Source organism: Hemibagrus wyckioides, linkage group LG21, assembly GCF_019097595.1.
Source record: "Hemibagrus wyckioides isolate EC202008001 linkage group LG21, SWU_Hwy_1.0, whole genome shotgun sequence".
NCBI lineage: Eukaryota > Metazoa > Chordata > Actinopteri > Siluriformes > Bagridae > Hemibagrus > Hemibagrus wyckioides.
Genome location: NC_080730.1, coordinates 15,371,291 through 15,394,166, shown reverse-complemented (window position 1 = coordinate 15,394,166; position 22,876 = coordinate 15,371,291). Strand labels below are relative to the sequence as shown.

At 42.3% G+C, this 22,876-nt stretch overlaps 3 protein-coding genes across 3 annotated transcripts; 2 read left to right on the top strand and 1 right to left on the bottom strand.

Moving 5' to 3' along the window:
* Positions 1-869: 869 nt before the first annotated feature.
* Positions 870-6,406, top strand: rpusd4 (RNA pseudouridine synthase D4). Its single transcript, XM_058373729.1, has 7 exons — positions 870-1,224; positions 1,319-1,484; positions 2,940-3,144; positions 4,327-4,420; positions 4,632-4,782; positions 5,140-5,237; positions 5,948-6,406. The coding sequence occupies exons 1-7, from the start codon at positions 964-966 to the stop codon at positions 6,143-6,145; spliced, it is 1,173 nt and encodes a 390-aa protein (XP_058229712.1). The 5' UTR covers positions 870-963; the 3' UTR covers positions 6,146-6,406.
* Positions 6,407-7,019: 613 nt separating this feature from the next.
* On the bottom strand, positions 7,020-14,613 carry LOC131342622 (transcriptional regulator QRICH1-like). The gene is made up of 12 exons (XM_058373714.1): positions 14,400-14,613; positions 12,688-12,968; positions 12,446-12,526; positions 12,089-12,226; positions 10,613-11,308; positions 9,802-9,955; positions 9,513-9,667; positions 9,314-9,428; positions 8,992-9,100; positions 8,306-8,457; positions 8,094-8,184; positions 7,020-7,936 (listed from the first exon to the last, which is right to left on the bottom strand). The coding sequence occupies exons 2-12, from the start codon at positions 12,934-12,936 to the stop codon at positions 7,747-7,749; spliced, it is 2,130 nt and encodes a 709-aa protein (XP_058229697.1). The 5' UTR covers positions 12,937-12,968; positions 14,400-14,613; the 3' UTR covers positions 7,020-7,746.
* A 2,304-nt stretch (positions 14,614-16,917) lies between these two features.
* LOC131342732 (mucin-5AC-like) lies at positions 16,918-19,700 on the top strand. Its single transcript, XM_058373906.1, has 7 exons — positions 16,918-17,191; positions 17,275-17,394; positions 17,791-17,909; positions 18,022-18,169; positions 18,262-18,377; positions 18,453-18,538; positions 18,623-19,700. Exons 1-7 carry the CDS (start codon positions 16,963-16,965, stop codon positions 19,692-19,694), a joined length of 1,890 nt encoding a protein of 629 aa, XP_058229889.1. The 5' UTR covers positions 16,918-16,962; the 3' UTR covers positions 19,695-19,700.
* The last annotated feature ends 3,176 nt before the right edge of the window (positions 19,701-22,876 follow it).

Genomic DNA, 22,876 nt, shown 5'->3' with positions numbered 1-22,876 from the left:
TACATGCCAGTACAGACTTGCAATCATTGGGAGACAACAATGAGGGGAACAGGAGGGTGTAGCAATTATTTCACATCCTGATATATGTCTATTTGAGCGGGAAAAATGGATGTTTATTCCAGAGTGGTGCAAAAAGTCTTCATTTTATCATCGGGAGAATGGAATTTCTAATCCTGTGGAGGCTACAGCCATCTGTGGCTGGGAAGCCCAGACAGCAAAATTTGCTGTACTCTCTCTCCCCTGTCAGTCATGATGACACTAGCCGATCATGGGTGTTTGTGGGCTTATGCATATGGGTAGATAGCACATTCCTCTGGGTGTCACAGCGTGAACAGCTTTTTTGAGAAGAATAAATAATAATACAAATGGTTGGCTAGCCTGTAATGCACCCTTCTTAGTGTTGTAGATGTGGTATGATAGGTTGAGAGCTAGCTGGTGGTCAGGTGACCAAATTGGGGGGGGGGGGGGTAAAATTGTATGGTCTGCTGCCTTTGGGAAGACCCTTGACACCCAATGAATGTTTTGTGTCCAGTAACAGACATTTTCTGATATGTAAATGATCTCTGGACTCCAAGCTCAGGGAAAATGCAAATAGGGTCTTTATTGCCACGTCAAGTACACTGTACCTTTACTCTTACTGGCTTCATGTATAATTCACTCTACTGTAGACCTGGCACCATTCATTATTCAGGACAACTCAGATGCCTATTCCTTTCTCACACATGAAGCAGCAATTGATCACAAATACAGATGTTGAAACTGTCTTGAATTGTTGAACAAGCCACTCCAATGTACATTAACCAGACAGTTCCTATGTATTCATGCTTAACACGTGTTAAGAAAGTTCCTCCAGAGACTTTTATCTTGAAACCCTGTGAGACTCTGCTGTTCTACTTGTCGTGTGCGTCTTCTTGCTTTGTAAATACATGTTTAAAATCCCCGCTTTTGGGTCAGACATGTGAGATGAGCACAGTAAAGTTATTAAGTGTGTGGATAAATCGACATTTGAATAGTCGCTGTTTTAATCGCTGTGTTTTGGGAAACACGTGGATAAATGATTATGATGCGCCACCATGTTTACTGCGTCCTGGGAGACATTACGGTACAGTTCCCGAGAAAGAAGCAGGCGATCATCCTGGGAGAAAAAGAGGGCTAAGGGCTGCGGATATCGCAGAAAAGCTTCGGAAAGGTGAAAAAGAGAAAGATGCAGATACAACAAATAAGGTGAGATTAATTAATTGGACATTATCGTTCTAACCATACGTCCGGTTCGACCGAATAAGAATTCCGTTCATCTCCCTCTTCTCTGTGTCTGAAGGTTCCGGTGTCTCCTGTACAGCGTAATGTGGCCGAACTGAAGCAGTTCACTCAGCAGCTCCAGTCTGTCCATCCAAATGTTTTCGCAAAAGCACTTTCTAAGAGTATTCTGTACCAAGACCAAAACCTAATCGCTATAAATAAACCCTATGGAGTCCCAGTTTACAGTAAGTAACCTAAATGATCAGGAATTCATCAGTGTTACATTTCACTATAGATGTAATAATTGTTGGAGATTTTCTGTGACACCTGAATGACAGACCCATTGAGTGACCCACATTTAACCCTTTCATACACCCAAATGATACCAAACAACTAAATATATAGGTTTTATGTGCTTTGATCATAATTCAGTACACTTGATGGAGATGTACTGTTATAAAAGGTGACGGTTAATTCAGAATACAGTTTAGGGAGTAGTTTAGACCCACAGGAACTATTTTACTAACGTTAAACAAACCATTGTTTTGTCTATCGAAAAATTTACATGTATTTTTAGCAGTCGTCAGGGTTTCTACTAAGTTTCCAAGTTTTGGGACACCTCTCCAAATCACTGAATTCAGGTGTTGTTTTTCAGGCGTTGGGTTTGTCCCCTTAGTTCCAGTGAAAGGAACTCTTAATGCTTCAGCATACCAAGACATTTTGGACAATTTCATGCTCCAAACTTTGTGGGAACAGTTTGGGGATGGCTCCTTTCTGTTCCAACATGACTGCACACCAGTGCACAAAGCAAGGTCCATAAAGACATGGATGAGTGAGTTTGGTGTGGAGGAACTTGACTGGCCTGCACAAAGTCCTAACCTCAACTCGAGGGATGAATAAGAGCGAATGACCTTCTCGTCCAACATCCGTGCCTGACCTCACAAATGCACTTCTAGAGGAATGGTCAGAAATTCCCATAAACACACTCCTTAACCTTGTGGAAAGCCTTCCCAGAAGAGTTGGAGCTGTTATAGCTGCAAAGGGCGCGCCAACTCCATATTACATTCATGTGCATGTAAAGGCTCACAATCTCCGCTCTAATTCATCCCAAAGGTGTTCTATCGGGTTCTTTCTCTGTGCAGGCCAGTCAAGTTCCCTCACACCAAACTCACTCATCCATGCTTTTATGGACCTTGCTTTGTGCACTGGTGTGCAGTCATGTTGGAACAGAAAGGGGTCATCCCCAAACTGTTCCCACAAATGTCTTGGTATGCTGAAGCATTAAGAGTTCCTTTCACTGGAACTAATGGGCCAAACCCAACACCTGAATTCAATGATTTGGGGTGGTGTCCAAAACTTTTGGCAATATAGTGTAACTTGTGACCAAACATATTAAAGAGATTTAAATCTTTTAAAGTTCTTAACTCTAAATGACTATAAATCTTATAGCTGCACAAATTTGTACAGTCTTTAAACTAAAAACAATATTCACCCAATGGAAAGCCGAAATCAAACTTGTGTCGAGTCGGTTACCAAATCATACCTGGAAATTAGCTTATCATTGCTTGAAGCAAGGGTTCTAAAATAACCTAGGTCTCTTCAGTCATGCTGTCAATGTTTCAGCGATAATCAATATGTTCAGAGAAGGGCATCATGGTTTAATTTCTTCACTGATTCAGGGCTGTTCATTTCCATGGCAGGTACTGGAGGCATCAGGAACAGCATTGCAGCGAGTCTGCCAGTCCTGGCCAAGATTATTGATGGTGCGAAAGCAGGATCCGAGCTTCACGTCTGTTACAGTCTCGAGAAGAACACCACAGGCATTTTGTTCCTGGCCAGGTCAGAGGAGACTGCAGAACAAATACACAATCTCATCAGAACGCATCAAGCAGAGAAGAGATACATGTAAGTGACTGTGAAACTGAGAAAGATTTCATCACACAGGAATGTTAATAAGAATCTTAAAAATGTCTCTCACTCGAAAGTTATTTGAGTTATTAAATACTTTGGAGCATTACAACACTTCACAAAAAATCTCACAGGAAACATCTGACTTTGTAATGAGGATGTGACATAAGAGTCTTATTGTATCCTTAACAATATGCCAATCCAGGGCATTTAACACCAATAGAGGCCATTTTAGATGATGTAGATGATAAGGACACAAAATATAGGTTCCTCTGCACTTTGATATTGATGTATCAAAAAATGGATTATTCTGGATTTTATAAAAGAATATGGTCAGTCAAGTCTTTGGTGGTTTTATTTTTTAAAGGAAGATACAACGATCAAGCATAACATTATGATCAGTGACAGGTGAAGTGAATAACACTGATTTTCTCCTCATCATGGCACCTGTTAGTGGGTGGGATATATTAGGCAGCAAGTCAACATTTTGTCCTCACAGTTGATGTGTTAGAAGCAGGAAAAATGGGCAAGAGTAAGGATTCGAGTGAGCTTGGCGAAGGGCCAAATTGTGATGGCTAAAAACTGCAGCTCTTGTGGGGTGTTCCCGGTCTGCAGTGGTCAGTATCTATCAAAAGTGGTCAAAGGAAGGAACAGTGATGAACCGGCAACAGGGTCATGGGCGGTCAAGGCTCACTGATGCACGCGAGGAGCGAAGGCTGGCCCGTGTGATCCGATCTAACAGACGAGCTACTGTTGCTCAAAGTGCTGAAGAAGTTAATGCTGGTTCTGATAGAAAGGTGTCAGAATACACAGTGCATGATGGGTCAGGGCTGTTTTGGCAGCAAAAGCGGGACCAACACCAATATTAGGCAGGTGGTCATAATGTTATGCCTGATCAGTGTATACAGTGCCTCACACAGATAGATCCTTTATCTTCATGACTCATGAAAGGATGTAGTAATCATTGTCCACTTTAATTACTAATCATATGACTTCTGATGGTAACTGGAACTAATTTAGGAGTTTCAGAGAAATGGCTGTGAATACTTATGCTTATGTGTGTTTATTTTCACTATTATTTTCTTAGTTTCATGAAATATAATACAAATTAGGTCAATTTCTGTTCTGTTCCGTTATACCTTGTAATAATACTGATAATTATAATGTCTAATCACACAGGGTGATCACTGTTGGTGTCCCAGTTCCTTCTGAAGGTGTGATTGACATCCCCATCATTGAGAAGGAGGTCATGGGGGACCAGCATCACTTCAAGGTGAGCAAAGGCATTCTGATACTAAAAATCATGTCACAGGACTGAGTCTGCTCATGCACAATCACTAGATTTTGTGATTAACTAAAGTATATTTTTTTCTTCCTTGGCCAGGATGATATATCTTTGTACTGTTTATTTCCTGCAAGCTTTGATCATAATAGTCATCGTACCTGCCTTGAAAAAGCTATACTGACATTGAGGTGTCCTGCAGATGGGTCTGAGTCCGCTGTACAGACCGGCTGAGGAGGGAGGCGGCCTGGTCCGAGTGAGAGCTCACCGGCAAGCGCTCAGCGCCGTCACACGCTACAAAGTCCTGGACAGCAGCTCAGGATGCAGCTTGGTGGAGCTCCAGCCAATCACAGGTACTGAAAGATTACCACATCATAGAATTCCAGACAAACTCTAGTCTGAAACACATTAGATATATATTTGGGACGTCTAGTGAGAAGTCTGCTGCACTGATGCTACGCTGCTAGTGCTGTGAATCTCTAAAAGAAGAAAGAGGTAGATTCTAAAAAGCTTCTTTCTTCACTTAACAATTTTTCGCTGAACCACAAAGTCGTTTCTAGTGTTTGTAGGGATGGCAGACGCTGGATTTCTAACAGCTTATAGGAGCTGATAAGTGCAGTCGTGTTGATTGACAATAATATGTAAATGCAGTTGTTTAGGACAGTTGGCTTTATTGATAAAAGTATTAATAATTGTGTGTGTGTATATAGGAGTGAAACATCAGCTGCGGGTTCACACGGCGCTGGCTTTATCTTGCCCCATTCTGGGAGATCATAAGTACGCCCACTGGAACAAGCTGGCTCCTCAGGTATGTAACTGTAAACACACCTGACATTCAATACGCAGTGAATGTTCAATATTGTAGCCGCAACCACGACAGATCAGGGTAGGGGATGTGTGAGTTAATTACTCAGATGGATTGATTGGCAACGTTATCAGTTGAAGTAGTATGAGCTTAAGCAACTCAAACGGCAGCAGTGTTTCTCGACCAGATTAGCAATGAGCATAGGCATCATCAGTGTTCATTGCTGCTGTGTTCTGGTAGCAGTGAACAACTGAGTTTTCTGGTTAAACAGTGTGTAGTGGCGAGCGTGGTCATTACAGACAAGCACATGTATTGTCTCTCCATGCTCACAGAACTTAAGTGTTATGTGTAACAGTTTCTCTATACAGCACTAATTCCCCATGCTCATAAATACCTTAAGGTTCTGTGTACATGCCATAAAGATGTTTAGTTCCTCCTCTAGATATTTTCACAGAACCAGTATTCTTTGGTTCTGGGGAGGCTGCCAAAAGTTGTCAAGTTTCATAAGCTATAGCCATGCAAGTATCACTTACAGGGTACATTTTTAAGCTTTAATAAGACGGTGTGATAAACTAATCAGCACGGCAATGGAAGTGTTGAAACGATGTTATAATGACACACTAGAATGCTAAAAATTCGTCTCTCGTCACTTAAACCATGACTTTTCACTAGTCACACTTCACCAAACGAGCGTCTCACGTTTCTACCTGCAGAAGTTACCGGAAGGCGTGCTGCGGCGACTGGGACTGGAGCAGAGCAAAACCCGACACCTTCCTCTCCACCTGCATGTCCGACAGATCACCCTGCCAGGGGTCAGGGGTCACGGTGACCTCACGGTATCCTGCCCACTTCCCAAGTTTTTCACAGCGGCTCTGAGAAAACTGCAAATCGAGCTGCCTGAGAAGCCATAAGAGATGAGAACCACTTGTTATCTCTCTAACTGGAGACTAAGGCTTACAAGAAGTCTGAATATTGGCATCAAATAAAGTGAGAATAGGATACGCCGACTGGACGTGGCGTGAAAGACTCAACCACACAGATCAAATTGCTTAAAGCTAGGTCTGCTGGACTCGGGTGATTGAAGGGACCTCGTTTTCTACAGTTTGTGCAGGATAAGAATTTTTTAGGATTGTGTTGATGTCTAATTATTTAATGAAACCCTCAATAAATTGAACTGCACTGCTATCCATTACCCTCTAAGTATTATTTCCTTATAGTATCCTTCCATAGAAATTAGTAAAGAGAGAAAGAAAGAGACGCTACACACAGTTACAGGGACCTCACTGTACAAAAGGCATGTTTGAAAACACAGGCTTCAATTCTTCAGTCTCCAGCACCACTATAATATCAATACATATCAGATTACCATAGATGCATATATATAAAAAAAAGAAATAAAAACAAAACATGAAAAGAAAAAAAATAATAATAATGAAGACCAAAAAGTCTTTCTGTGTAGAATACACTCCTTAAAGTGTCTTGACTGCGCTCCTGCCAAGTCAAGGGTGTGTAAGGGGTTCCCCGGGAAGGACCTGTGTTTTAACCCCATGCAGAGGTGACTCCAGTTTAAATCACACACTCCTCGTCTCTCCCAATTACAGTGGCAAAAGAACGAGAGAAATAGGGAAGGGGGGGCGGTGTGAAAATAAACGACGTTAGATGATGAGCGTGAAACAAAGGGGGTACATATATGACAGAGCGACAGCTAGCGAAGAGAAACCGCACGTTAAAAGGTGTGTAGCGCCAACAGGCATCTCATGAACAGATTAAGTAATATCTTTATTAAAATAAAAAAAAAAAAAAAAAAAAAAAGGCTTGCAAGTTCGGTTCGGTCCTCCAGTGGCGGCTGGTCAGAGGAGGCACCTCCCAAAAATTCCTGGTTCATCGAGATAGTGGATTTTTATTTTATTTTGTTAATAACTAATATATTGTGTGTGTATATATATATATATACATACACACATACACACACACACACAGTATGTATGAGTGTGGAGAATTCTCACTGCAAATTCAGAAAGCATCAAGGCCCTGATGCAATGTAGTGCAGTTTTAGGAACAGAACATCCAAAGAAATCCAATTGAATGACAGTAGAATGGTCATGCTAATGTTTTGAATTCTTCAGCTCAGAGCAACAGATGCAAACCGAACATCTGTTGCATTTTGTTAATTAGTAAACAAACACTGATTTTTTTAGGTTAGCGATCAGGCAATGCCAGAATGTCCAATTTCCCCTTGCCTGGCCAGTAACAGTTTTAATTCCTATTCAAATTCTTTATTTTTCTATAAATCCAAAGTAAATGTAGGTATTGTTGCCTCCTCTGCCCATGTGCCACCACTGGTGCGTGCTTCAGGTTGTAAATACGGAGCACGAGGAGACACAGCGATGGCTACATTCCCTCCTTTTGAGTTTGTGAGCGACCGAGTCGCCGTGAGGCTGCGAAGACGGAGGAGCTCGGAGGTGGAAACCTTTCTTTCATCTCTCTCTCTCTCCTTCTCCCTCATCGTCCCTCACTGAATGTTGGTCTGTGTGATGGAGATGATTTCTTGGATTTCCCGCACCACCATGATGCGTGTGAGCATCTGCTCCAGCTGCTCGCTCGTGATTGGCTGGGTTGAGTACCATATAGGGCTGTTCGGGGCTACGACAGGCTCTGGGGTCAGGTAATATGTGTCATTCCGACCTTTGGCAGTCTGGGGGCTGAGGGGGAAAAATGAGTGCGTGTTAAAAGGAGTTATTTAATTAGGAAAGAATCTTTGATTTGGTTTCATTTAAAGAAATCATGCATGCAAAATCAGTCCGGTGAAACAGTCCATGATTAACGGAAAGGTAAAAGCTTCATTTAATAGGTGCTCACCATTTGAAGAGGTAAAAATCGTAGAGCTTGATGGGGCAGCGAAGTGGATTCTCTGGATCCTCGGCTTGCTCTGCGTACATATCGTCGGTCACTACAGCAGGAAGCAACAAAGGAAGAGGAAGATGGTGAGAAGGCGTGAAATAAAGTCGGACTCTCTAATACAAATATAAATCACAACGTAAACTGTTTCCTCCCCCGAAAAACACACACACCTTTCTGGCCGACGTGGTGAGAGCCGACTCCTTTTAGGTAGCGGATGCTGGTGCTCTTGTCTTTTGGGTTGGTTGGGTTCTTCTTGGTGTGCCGCAGCACTTTAGAGAAGGCCACTTTCATATGCTGCTCCACGGTGGTCAGGTGGAAATACCTGTGAAATGAGCATTTTACCCTAACGTTACACTTCCTCTAGCATGTCTAGACTAGGTGGCTCATGTTAGGTACAGTTCCACATTACACTTAGCCAAAAAAGGAGAAAAAAAACAGTTTAGTATAACACACTTCCTGCTATTAAGTATATTAATTGTCTGCATTTATCAGAAAGGAACATACATTTTGCACTTATTTTTGGAACGTACTGCACAAAACGACTAAACATAATGTACAGCACTGCACAGAAGAAAGCTGTGGAACCCATAAACTAGATCCTTTGAAAAGACCTACTAGGCTTAGATAATAATAATAATAATAATAATAATAATAATAATAATAATAAAATATCGTGTATTGTTGCACTGTTTGTCAGTAGCCACGTTTGTGGCTCTATTTCGCCCCCTAGTGTAATAACACAGAATAGCTTTTTTTTAAAACTTTTCAATTCAGTAAAAGTTTTGTATAATTGTCACCTCTGGTGTAGATGAAAGAAGAGAAGCTAATAAAAATAGAAATCCTTTCTTTGACTCACTTGGTGTTGAAGTACATTAGTGTAGTGAGTAAAGTAGATGGAGAATGAGCTCCCAGCTGTTTACACTCCCACAACATCTCCTCGGTCACATGACTGGGGAGGATGTAACCTGAAAGAAGAAGCAACCATGAGTGACACACAAATACCGTAAAAAAGGCGTAAAATGTCTCATATTGCAGTCAAATGCTACTGGGGGTGTTTTTTTTTTTTTTTGGAAGCTTTTCCACCACAGAGACAAACTTTCAATCAAAACACAAAACCTTTGTTTAACTGCAGCTAGAATGTGAAAGAAGAAAAGTAGGGTTGTTTTTTTTTTTTTTACCTAGAGGATGGACACTGGGCCTCCATTCCTCCAGGATTTTGTGTAGGCACTGGGAGAAGCGGGAGTAGTATTGGTCTGAAAAGATGTCGTCCACCCTGCCGTTCTCGAACATGTACTACACCCAAAACAAAGACATGAAAAAATTCAATTGAATAAATATGTATATGAAAAATAAATAAATAAATAAGGCACAACATACTTTCTGTATGCATAAGAAGATGTAATATAGAGCGTCTGGCTCAAACGTCTCCCCTTCTAAACCACGGGCCTCCTGGGTCATGAGAGACAGAGCCACGTTAAGCTCGCCCACTGAACTGGAGACCAGATCCTCTCTGAAACGCAGAGGCTGGCGGCCTGCAGGGGAGACCAGACAAATGAAAATCCAACATGCATAAGGAACATGTTTCATACTGTCTAGAGGAATATGAAGCTGGCAGAAAGCCTACTAACACTAGCGCCACATAAGCAGAGGATGAATATTCACTCACGGCCAATCGGCGCCAGCTTGTTCTGTTCGTTTTTATCGAGCTCTGCGTTTTTGCGCTGCACCCAAAGCCTCCAGGTCTCCAGGCCTTCCTCTGGCTTCAGCACCGTAGGAAGAAGCAGCTCAGGAGGAGCTTCGGCTTGTGGCTCAGCCTCCGCCTGAGAAGGTAGACAGAATAACGGGTTAGGACGCTAAAATAAAATATTCTGACATACTGTATAGGATACTTCATTCAAAACGAATAAATAAGCTTTTCGAGAATAAACTGTCATTCACTGTATTTGTACTATTAACTCGCACACCATTAGATCCAAGTGCAGTCAATAAACGTCTAATATCTAAATAGAAAACTGTCATATCTGAAAGTTATTTGTAACACAACTTGTTATACAGACACAAATTTAAACTGTTTATTGATATAAATTAACAGCTAAGCAGGTTTTCCGTTTTCACATTGTAAACAATATTTATCTGTAGTAAACATATATGAGACAGATCTGGTGGTTATGGATTAAGGCAAGCATTTTTAATCTTGTAAAATGGAGTACGAGGTGATGGTGAAGTGAATAAAAGCCTGTTTTTATGCAGTGCGATTTCTCTGCTTATGCCAGCAATGAGTCTGGGCTTGTGCAGTAAAGGCCTGAGGTAAATAGATTTCACTGAACACAGAATCAACGACTTCTCTGGCATTAAAATTCCTGCTCAGCATACCACACTGACTCATAGTTACATGAAATAAGTGGCATGGTCAAAATCTTACAAGAGCTATAAAACAAGCCTATTAAAAATAATATATGCCATGCTCCACTCCTAACCTGCAGATGGAGCTGCTGCTCCTGAGCTTCAGCTTCCTGGACATGCTGTTGTTGTTGTTGCTGCGGGTCCCAGATGTGCAGCGCTTGGGTGGTGCTTGCGTAGCCTCCTCCGACAGCCTGGACCGCCACTGGAATGTGGATGTTTCCATTCATGAACTGTGCTGGGAAGAGAGAGTGCACCACCTCCTCCTGCGACCCTGACACAGGTACCGCCACCGCACCTGCAACCTGGGCCGTCGTCATCTTGTCTTTATCTTTGTCCTGCACCTGCACTGTGCTATAGGCCTCCTGTGGGATGGCGATGTGTGCTACACCCTGTTGCTGCTGATACACCGGGATAGTCCAGGTCTCTCCTGACGCACCCGTGATGGTGCCGGCTGTCGCGGTGCTGTACAGGTGCGCGCTGTCTACAGTCAGGAGCTCTGGCCTCAGTGACACGTAGCCCTGCTGCTGGCCCTGGGGAATGGCCAGTACGGTGGCTAACTGCTGGCCCTGTGCCAGCTGGTAAGACACTACGGCAGGCACATCAACCTTGCGCTTCTTAGCTGGCTGCAGGACACCTGTTGACACTTCGATGCGACGGTCTGCCTCCCGTTCCGAACCCTGCTGCTGGGCCTGAGCTGGAGACAGAGCCTCAACTGTCTGGATCTGGATTTGCTGACCTCCAGCAACGGCTGCTACCAACTGCGCCTGGATCTGTGGATCCCCACACACACACACTTCATTACTACAGGTACAGGCAGCAATAATAGCCATTCACATATTGTATGTCACCCTTTGAAAGATAAAATCTGACATTTACACTCACTGACCACTTTGGAATCTGCTCATTCATGCTGTTCTCTAATCAACCTATCACATGGCAGCAGTGCAATGAATAAAAAGAGCTAAAACAGTGGATCTTTCCAGTTTCAGCATGTTGCACTTTCTAAAATGCTTCTCCGCTCACCACAACTCTAACAAGTGGTTATTTGCACTAGCCTAGCCTTCCTGTCAGCATGAACCAGCCTTAGACCATTCCATGTCTGCTGTGCATGAATATTCCCCTCATTCTGATGACTGGTGGGAATAATAACTGAAGCTCTTGACCTGTATCTGCATTTTATGTAAATAATCTTTCACTCTGGAGCTAGTCAAAGGTTCAACTAAATGTGATTGGAAAAAAAAGTCATAATAGAGGATCAGAAGCCAAATGTTTCCATGTATTTATTGTCTCTTCTGTAGTATTTTGGATGCTGAAATACTGTGATGGGTCAGCATCTGAACTGCAGAACTCCAGTTAATGACCCCTGAAGCATTTAAATTATTAAAGAAGTGGCTGCAGATGACAAAGGTTGCATCACTTCATGTCCACAAAATATTAACTGCCCTTAACTAGAACCTATTTGCTTTCCAGTGAGAATGTACTTTAGGATTATGATCTTGCCCATGTGTTGAATCTGTTTATTATGCGTCTGTGTGCTTATGTGAACGTACCTGTTGCTGCTGTTCTTCAGTTAGCTCACCCTGCTGCACCAGTTGTGTTGTAGTGACCCCGGACAGCTGCTGATGGGTAGGAGAAGCCACCTGCAGCACCTGACCAACTGTCTGACCCTGCTCCCCTTGGATCTGCACCTGCGGTAGAAAGAGTATAAAAATTAAGCAATGTACAGAAGCCCAAATAAGCACAAAAGATTCACGCAGCACCTGAAAACATAGTCAGTGATAGCTTTCTGTCTCAGCCAACAAATTCTGTCAAGCCATGTCACTTAAGTTGCTATAATGACATCTGCATGCTTGGAGAAAACGGCTGGCTACACAGTCTGTTTAGTAAAGAATGGAAAGGAGTCTAACCTGGACCTGAATCTGCTGCTCAGATGCCTGCTGTACAGCTGCAGCCAGCTGTGGTGAGATCTGTGTAGAGGTCACCTGCACCTGCAAAATGAAGACCATCAACTGGAGAAAGCCCAGGATTTTTATACTGCAAAATCACAATTTATTTTACTTTCAAGTAATTAAGATAGCTTTGATGTACACCACATGTACACACACTACCAGCAGCTATTAGGTTATCTGAAGCAGTGTTTGTTTCTTACTGGGCATGCCAGCTCGAGCAGCGACCCCGCCACCTCTGTGCTGTCGGTGTAGATGCAATTAGCCCCCTGTTGGTACACCATGGTAGTAGTGGTGCCACTGGTCTGCTGGCTGAACTCCTGGAGGATCTCAGGGCCTTTGGTGGCCAGCGACTCCAGGAACTCCTTCATGCGGTGCTGGGGTACGGTGCGAGCCTTCTGGCGCACATACTCGTCAAACGAGATCGCGCCGCCTTCGATCGGCTCATTCATGACAGGTCAATCCACCTTGAACTGACTGAAGCCTGCAAGGAGAGTGGAAGAGTTTGCGAGGAAGATTTATTAGCCCTGATATGACGGAAGCACAATATGTTCCAGACAGTTTTCTGCTAATGTGCCTATTACGACTTGACATAGTCCACACAAGCACAGCACACAATGCCACATCTTACAGCTGTGATATGATGACAATAAATATTCTTTCTGCCCGAATTGTGCATCAGCACTGGTCGATTCACACCTCGGCTTGACAAGGCAAAACAATTACAACGTTATATTAAAGACAGTTCCTCATTCATTTGTGGGAACGCTCGAGTCTGTAATATTTTGACCAAAGAATTTCCATGTTTATTTCCACACTTCTTCTATGTCTAAAGGTGAATGAATTTCAGAGACACTTATTTCCAGATCTGATTTGTTGGCTCATTCTGAATTTCAGCAGTCATTGTGCAGAGAATAACATTACAGCAAAGGAAAAACAGATACTACAGCTGTAACTGAACTAAAACTAAACCAAAACGTCCAGGTTAATTTCGTGCATCAGAAAAAGGAATGATTAAATGCTTTGTTTAAATGAAAGACGACAGAAGCTGGCTGAGTTACAAACGCCTCTTCATTGGACTTCCCAGTGCACTACATAGTGCGCGGAAGCCATTATATATCCATGTAGTCCACTTATAGAGTGAACACGGAGTCATTTGGGATGGTGCCAGTCTTGTACCGTCCTGCACTTTGGACCATTTCTGTCTGAAACCAAACTCAACCTCAAGTCATACTGTGACACTAACTCTTTAGCGAAATTAAAGGTTTTTAATTGCCAATGAAATCCAAACATTTGACCTAAAAAGGAAGCCGGCAACACGGCGCCTAATGAGGTTAACAGGGGCAGATAGATGTGCACGAGCTAGCTAGGTGCTAGCTAACATTACGGTACCAAAACAATATTAGCACGCAGGCTAGCTAGCTTAGGAATTTGTTCAATTAAACCCTCATTAGCGTCTGCGAAGCGCACCGACGCAACCATGCTAGAGAAATATAACATGCTGTATTTATTATTATTTTGATCTTGTGTCCGAGAATTAAACTAAAAGGTAATAATACGTATCCCAGCAAACGGTAGCCTAGCCTTGCAGACTTACTAGCGAACTAACGTTAACTAGCTCGGCCGCGTATCTTGCCATGCTACCTTAAATAAAAGCAAAATCAATTTCCGCCAAAACACGCCGTTCAAAAAATAAAAAGCCACCAAAGCCCGTGTTAATTCATTCCGTAGCCGTATCCCGTGCATGTGCCGTAGCTATATCCTACCCAGGGCTACTTTTTTTTTTTTCTTCCATTTAGGTGCAGCAAACAATACCAATAAATGATGTGACGTGTGCTTATTGCATTTCCAGAGCGCATTTCGAGATTAATCACACCCCGTAAGCGTCGTGCGATCAGCTGCATGAAGCGCCTACCGTGTTAGGAAATGCAGGAACGCGGTTTCTCGGCTCGCTCGACTGGAAACAGGAACAATATTTTGCGTAGAAAGAAAATTTCCGAGAGCGGCGCGCTGACGGAAGTAGGCCTTGTACGAGAGCGCGAGACCCCGGACTGTCCTGTTCCACACAGCGCCGCTTCAGTGGAGCGCGTGCAGCTCCCTCTGCAGGCCCACGCGCACATTCCCACTGCGTGAACGCGCGTCAGACGCCATCGTGAACGCGCGCAGCATGTGGCCGTTCACGACACGAGGAAAAAATGAAAACATATTTCTGCTGGGGTTCGCGCGCATTAGCCCAAATCGAGATACCCACTGGGCATTGTTATTATTAACAATTATTGCTATTAATAGTTAATATAATTATTTTAATGCATTCTTTTTACCATTTTAATACCGGTAATCCCCATCGCATATAAATCATAAGACTACTCAGTACACAGCATGGCCTTCCAACAGTTTTTTTTTTTTTTTTATTCTTCACGGTTACATGTAACTTACTGTTTCCAACTAAACATGTGAATATTATAAACGCCGTTTTCTAATTTAGGAGTGCGTATGCCTTTAAGCGCGGCTTTATTTGTTCCAGTCCGCCTTAAAGTGCTAGGCATGTGTCTGTGAGGGCCTCCCCCTGCAAAACACTGCCTAACTGCGCTCTTAAGGTGGACCGAAAGAGATGCGCAATACAAGTGCACCTTGCTTAACATGCACGGCCTAGGAAAGAGTTAATTCCCACGGTTTGTGCCTTAACCCTACTATGACCCCCGTCAGAATTTTTTTTTTTTTTTTTTTTTATGAATGGTTAGTTTTAAAAACTTGACCAGGAACCACAGTTATACACCATCTCACATAAAAGGCATTCACACATATTTTAACCATTTAATAATTTCACTTGACCAGCATAAAAAAGTTATAAAAAAACCCCCAAACAGATATGTTCAATAACTTCAGGTGAAACTGGAGCAAATTTTCGAATACTTCATCTCATGTAGATCTGAGCTCTATTTTTTTATCTGGTATATTTTATATTTCTGTACCGTACATGCTGAGAATGAGGGGTACTAAACTGGACCATTCCTTGTTGCTGGGTTGGTACCCTTAAAACTGCACCTTTTGTAATTGTAGTACGTATCTTTTACCACCTAAGGTGCATATGGTGTCAACATTACTGTATACCGTGCTTGTGGAACGCAAGCGTATTTATTTGGCACTACAGCTGTATCCTTTGCAGGTCCACTTCAATAAACCTTATATTTACAATTCTGCTTTTTTTCCATTTTATTCATATATTAATTTTAAACATAGCAACTGACAACTGAAGCAGGATCCAACCTAATATAAAAATGGACAAGAACCAGTGTTTCTCAATGCTGGTCTGTGCATGTTTTGGTGTTTCCGTTCCTCTAACTAAGCTATATCAGGATTATTAATTAGTTGATGAGTTGAATCAAGGAAGAAGTTGTTCTTTCAGCTGCTCTCTGTTCGGGGTCACCACAGCGGATCATTTGGTCCTCATGTTTAGATTTGGCACAGGTTTTACACCGGATGCCCTTCCTGACGCAACCCTCCCATTTTATCTGGGCTTGGGACCGGCACTTCTTCAGTTGACTGGGTCAGCTCCCTCGAACCTGGGCCGCGGCACTGAAAGCGCGGGATCCTGCCGCTGGACCACCAAGAGGCTAGTTGAATCAAGGAAGTAAAAACTCAAAATATGCAAGCTGCTATATTTGTTATAGCACTGTTCTGAAGAACTCCATAACTTATCACAAAGTAGTCCATAAACATCTCAGACACAATAACAATTGTAACAGACAAAATAATACTACAATAAGGAGTAACCACACTGACTGCAAACTATAAGAGAAGAAAGCTATAAAGATATATAATATGCATATATTTCAGATAAAGAGAGCTGCAGATGTTTCTCCATCAATGTTGACGCAAATAAGGTTTAGACATTTATGGAAAATTATGAGGAAATAAGAGCTGAGGGTATGAAGGCTTTATCATCACCACACATACATTACAGTGGAATTTTTTTCTTCACAAACCCCAGCTGAGTAAGTTGGGGTCAGAGCACAGGGGTAGCTATGATATAGCACCCCTGGAGCAAAGAGGGTTAAGGGCCTTGCTCAGTTGCCCAACATGGAGCTTAGTGGTGCTGGGGTTTGAACCCCTGAGCCTCTGGTCAACAATCCAGTGCCTTAAACACTTGAGCCACACAGGTGGACAGTTAACTCTTCCATTATAGACCCACTGATATAGAAACATGTGGATTAGGCTCCTAGTCAGTCCTAATATTCTTTTTTCAGTAGGGCTATCACACCCAAATGTGTTTATGAAGGTCTGTATAAGTAAGTGAATTGTGGGAAAAAGGACACCAATTAGTCACAGGTGATTTAGATTGCTCTGCCACTGATTTCCCTGGGAAACTAATTAAGACTTAGGGGTTATAATACATATATTGTCTCACAAGGGCTGCCTGGGTCATGCTTCATGTTTTGGCTTGTGGTGGTGTAGGGTACTTGCTAAAACAAATACAAATGTTGTGGCAAAAAACAGAAAAATGTTTTATGATATTGGCAGTCCTGATGCTGACCTCTTCAATATGTTGTCTTGAGATACTTCCCAATGGTAAATCAATCCGGTCTGGTAGACTTATCATTGGTTCCAGCCGAACTACAAGTCCAAACAAGGATGATCTCAAGATGTTGCATGATAAATATGTTGGAGACAGTAATGGATTTCAATCTGATCAGCCAGCGTTGATGGGTATAAATATAATTCCTCATGGAGTACAAGGTATCATGTTCTCAGGCTGATATTAGTGTAATAGTTTTCTTGTGTTTTGTTAGAAGGGTCTGAACTGGCGATGTTAAAACTCCAGCGTTTGAGTCCCTCTGTGCGGTGTGATAATAATTCAATGTCTCTGCATATTCAAGGAAGTCGAGTACCCAACTTCTTGGTTGAGACAGGTGAGTGTGATCTTGCTAATAGGAAGGTTAATCAAAAATTAAGACCACACTAAATCTACTATAATATAGTTGATAGCAGTGCTTTTTATAAAGTAGTTTTTCCAAAGCTTTGCTGTGTTTTGGATGTGACAGTGTTGCTGTTCTAGTGTTTTATGACTACTAGTTTGGCTCCATGCATTGATGTAACTTTTTTTTTTTTTTTTTTTTAAATTTGTACATATTGTACCTCTGACAGTGACTGCCATCTTGCAAGTGTTAAATTACTTGACCACCCCTCAGGAGACTAGATTGCCCACTTGCTTGAAGAAAGAACTGGTCTTGATCAGTCTTTCTTTTGACTTGGGATTGAACGCTCCTCGGTTTGAACTAGAATGAACAAAACTTTGCCCTCCTTAGGTAAAGAGGGCCCAGTGCCATTATTTCAAATGCCTTCCAACTGTGGCTTTTCTGTGAAGCGGGCCCGCAGAGATCTTGCACTCGTGGCCAACTATGATGGCTGCAATGTTGTGCAACAGGTAACCGGCTGTATTATGCATGATTTGTTTACCCTCATAGAATGTTCCCATTAACATTTTAGGTTTGTCTCTTCTCAAATGTGTTCTTGCTGAGACTGATTTGTAATTGCAGGGGGATGCCTACATCTTGCCATTGCGTTATTTGGGAGTTGGAATGAAGGTGGTCTGTCCTATGGCTCGTCCTCTCTCTACGGTCTTTTGTAGCCGTTCAGCTATGGTTGTCAATCTTTGCCCATCTCTAGAGGGACTCTGGGTGAAGGGTAAGAATTTCTGGAAGGTTTTATCATTGAATAAATTTTGGATTGAAAATTAAAGGGTGATCTGGCACTAAGGAGGAAAAATTTCATTTTAGTGAATGGTTTGTGGCAGCCTGTGCACCAAGTGGCCACCTGTGGATTTACCTTGAAACCTGTGGCAGGTGGACTGACCCTTACGGCACCATATACAAGCAGATGCTGGCAATTTGAGGTAATTCTGCATTTATTGGCTTGTATGCTATGGGTGTCATACATTAACTGTTTATCCTTTAACTTTCTTTGTTAGCGTGCTGAGAGGATTTTGTCTGTGAAATATTCGGGTGTGGAGTTGACCTTGTCCTGCCCAGCTGTTGCTACTTTACCTGCTGAAGGGTACCCACGTTTATCTCCAGTTCCACATGTTATGGGTTATCCTTTTCCTTATGGTTATAGTAAAACATGGTATTTCCTTTATAGGCACCCAGGAACTCCCACAACTACCTCAACTACGATGACTACCCCAGCCAGTGCTGATCAACCACAGTGGTATCCTTGGTTACATGGAATGCCCTATCCTTATTTTAAGCCTGGGTATTTCTATCATGGCCATCCTGGAGCTCCCCCAGTTCCCCCAACAACCAAAGCTCCTACCACTACCACAGTTGCACCAGCCAGTGCTGATCAACCACAGTGGTATCCTTGGTTACATGGAATGCAATATCCTTATTTTAAGCCTGGGTATTTCTATCATGGCCATCCTGGAGCTCCCCCAGTTCCCCCAACAACCAAAGCTCCTACTACCACTTCTACCACTACCACAGTTGCACAAGCTAGTGCTGATCAACCACAGTGGTATCCTTGGTTAAATAGAATGCAATATCCTTATTTTAAGCCTGGGTATTTCTATCATGGCCATCCTGGCGCTCCCCCAGTTCCCCACACAACCAAAGCTCCTACTACCACAACTACCCCAGCTGCTACTACTACCACAACCACATCTGCCAGTGCTGATCAACCACAGTGGTATCCTTGGTTATATGGAATGCAATATCCTTATTTTAAGCCTTGGCATTTCCATCACCATCATGGTGCTCCCCCAGTTCCCTACACAACCAAAGCTCCTACTACCACAACTACCCCAGCTGCATCAGACAGTTCTAATCAACAGGCCTTGTATCATTGGTTCCCTGTACAGTATCATGGTATGCCATGGTATGCCAAGGCTTACAGCCTTCCTGGAGCTCCCACAGTTACCCCTCCAGCCACACCCCAAACTACAACAGTCACAGGACCATCCATGGCTGCTACAGTTGCTCCCAGCAATTCTGATCAACCACAACTGTATCCTTGGTTACCTGGAATGATTAATCCTTATGTCCCTGCAGCTTCTGCTGACATTTCAGTGCCTGCCCCTAACAGTGGGGATACACAGCAGATGTCCTGGGTGAATGCCTTTCCTAAGTTTCAATCAGTGGTTAACCCATCCAATGTTGTGTCCTATCCTGCCCATTTTTTTCCACTACAGGTCAAAGCAAGTGCAGGAAAATGACTTGACTGTGGCTTTCAAATGATGGTTGTGATGAAACAATAAAAAGTAAAATCAAGTGTGGTCATGAGTGTAAATCTGTTACTTTGGTGACTCCTATTGAGTGATTGCTGCACTTGTACTTTATGCTAGTTAGTCATCACTATAATGCCCTGACATTGGCCTAGGTATTTTCTCTTACCCTATTGTCTCTTCCTTCTGAGTTTCTTGTTTACTGGTCTAATATGGCATGACCAGATTTGTGCACTATGGGGAGCATATTCTTTTCAGAGAGAAATGTTTTAAATGGTTTGTGTGTCTACAGCAATCTGCTCCAAGGCTTTCATTCTGGCCTCTACTATTAAGCTTCAGCAGAGTTCATTTTGTAATTAGTATAAATTGTATGTGTGCACTTTATAAACTTGTACTTCTTGTTCTGGGCTTGACTGGCAGTCCTTGTATGCTTTCTGAAGAGCGATGGCCCTCCTCTAATTGCTTTAAACATTACTCATTACTCAGGATACAAATCTGTGATTGGAAGGCTTTTTCTCACTGAATGTAACTTAGTCATTCTAAACAATGTGAAGATGAGGGCTGTTAATGTGAATACTTTCAGAACTTTTCCTGTTCCTGTGCATTTTTCATTTCCCTCAGCCAAGTCTATATTGCCCTCATTTGAGTGTTCAGGTATGAAATTGAATATGGTGCGTCATCGCCATGAGTACAATTTTCTTTCCTAAACTGGTAGCTGGCACTTTTACTGGATTAGGTTGGGCAACCTCAATGAATGTCAGCTCGGACACACCCAGCTGGCTTTATTTATTTATTTTGATCAGTTTCAGTTTTGCCATAGGAGTAGCTTCTAAAACCTGTCTGAGTCATGATGGGTCACAAACCCTGTGATCATGTTCACCCTTTGTTCATCCCCATATAATAACACCTTCATTGTCTTTGTAGACTACAATGATTTCATGTTATAGCTTGAGCTTATACGGTTGAAAAATTAACTTAAAGCTGTAACAGACAAGTAGTGTGGTATAATTTTATTGCCCAAATCTAGTCTAGTAAACTGAAATATTTTACATTTGCATATTGAAACATTATATTGTGATGTTTGAGATGTTTTTTTTTTTCTTTTAAAATGTCTTGTGGACTTGTGATTCAAGTCCACTGTTATTCTGAAGTTGGCTCACTGATTTTCTGAATAACTCCAAGACTTTTGTATCCTGTCCACCACCACCTTCAGTTTATCCAGTAGCACAAAATGCAAAGGTGCACATTACAGGAGGCACATTCTAGTCTATTCAAATATTGTGCTCAGTAGGCAGACAAACCCTATCCTTTGAACTGTTCTTTTGCATTAAACTATTGTAGCCTGTTCCGGGTGCACTTTCACGTGTTAGGATCCTGTTTGTGTTTTTATAATCCTGCTAAACCTAGTAAGGCCTGTATCCTTTGTGTGGCTAATGTGCTACATGTATTCTTCATACATCTCAATATTTTACTTCATTGTCATGTAGCCTAAGTATTCCGGTTATTATATATATTATTTGAGCACCTGTATTCAAACTGAACGTACCCTCTTACTCTGCAATTGCCGTGGAATTGTACCATGATACAACTTTTGGGCTGGAGACAATTCGTCACCAGCTAGGCCTCTCCAGTTAGAGGGGTCTGAATACAAAGCTCCTGTTCACATTTAGCCAGCCACAAGCTGAGGCAATGACCTTTACATATTGATGTACACCTCAACTGGGTTTCAGCACTGGTGCAATAACTTTTGGTCTCTGCTGCACAGCAGCATGTCAGCTTTTGATTTAGACTCATGCCTCTCACATAAACCTTTCATCAACACAAATAACTTGGCAGCATTTGAGCTTGCTCATCGCTTTCTGCTTTTGCTCTGCTCATGGCCACATAGATACATGGTCACTGTAACTACACAGAGAAAGAGAAACAGCGCTAAAGTGGGCTGCTTTAGCCCTTACCCCTCTAGCTTGTCCTCCAAACACCATCCTCCATCCTCCCACAGCAGATCCTCACTAAACCGTGCTCCCATCTGCTAAATCAGTGGGTTCTTTTTACTAAAGGAAGCTCTTATCCATGGATAATTTTCTCAAAACCAAATTATATCTGGTTAGCCAGTGTTTATCTACACAGCACTAATGTATATGCATACCAGAGTCATATTCCAAAACCAGGGCCATTAAAATGGAGTTCACACATCCCTCCCCAAATGAGCCTGCATCCTGACATTTCCCTCTTAATGGCATTTTACATCTTGTAAAGCTGAACTTTATTTAAAATAAGATGAAATCAGAAGATAGGGCTCTAGTCATATTTTCCTTCAGTATGAAGCTGTTACCATGGTGATGAGTACCTAGAATAGTCTAGTGGGAAGTATTGGTTCATAGGCTATGGTTTGCAGAGGTGCTATGCTGCTATGGTACTATCCTTTACCTCTATATGGAAAATATAGAGGTAAAGGATTCAATAATGTCATTAAATGTAACTTTCCTTTTGCTGAAGACATTTGTGAATAACCTGTTTACATTAAGGTTGCATATACTGTGATTTTTTTCTAATATTTTGATTCAAATCTTTTTGTCTTGTCGAGAGCATATCTAGTTCCTGTTTTAATGTAATTTCCCACCAAAATCCAGATATCAGATATATACTGTATGGCCAAACATATGTGGACACCTGACCATCACACCTACAGTATGTGCCCATTTCAAAAGCATAGGTAGTAACCCAGAGTTACCCATATTCCCTTCCTCTGGTTTTTAAAACAGCCTCCACTTTATTGGGAAGCCTTTAGTTATTGGAGCATGTCCGTGGGGACCACAAGAGCATTAGTGAGGTTGCACTGGTGTCAAGTTAGAAGGCCTGGCTCGCACTCGGCATACCAGTTCATTCCAAAAGTATTTAGTGGGGTTGAGGTCAGAGTTCTGTGCACACCACTTGACCTCTTGTACTATCAAACTTTCTACATGAACTGTCTTCACGAACCTTGCTCTGTCATGATAGGACATGTTTGGACCAGTGAAGGGAAATTGTAATGCCACAGGATATATAAAGATGTCTGAAACAATTATATGCTTGCAAGGACAGTTTGTGTGGGGAACACGTGTGTGATAGTCAGGTCAGATGTCCACATATTTTTGAAATCATATCTCAGAGTCAGCAAAAATGGAATTGGTTGG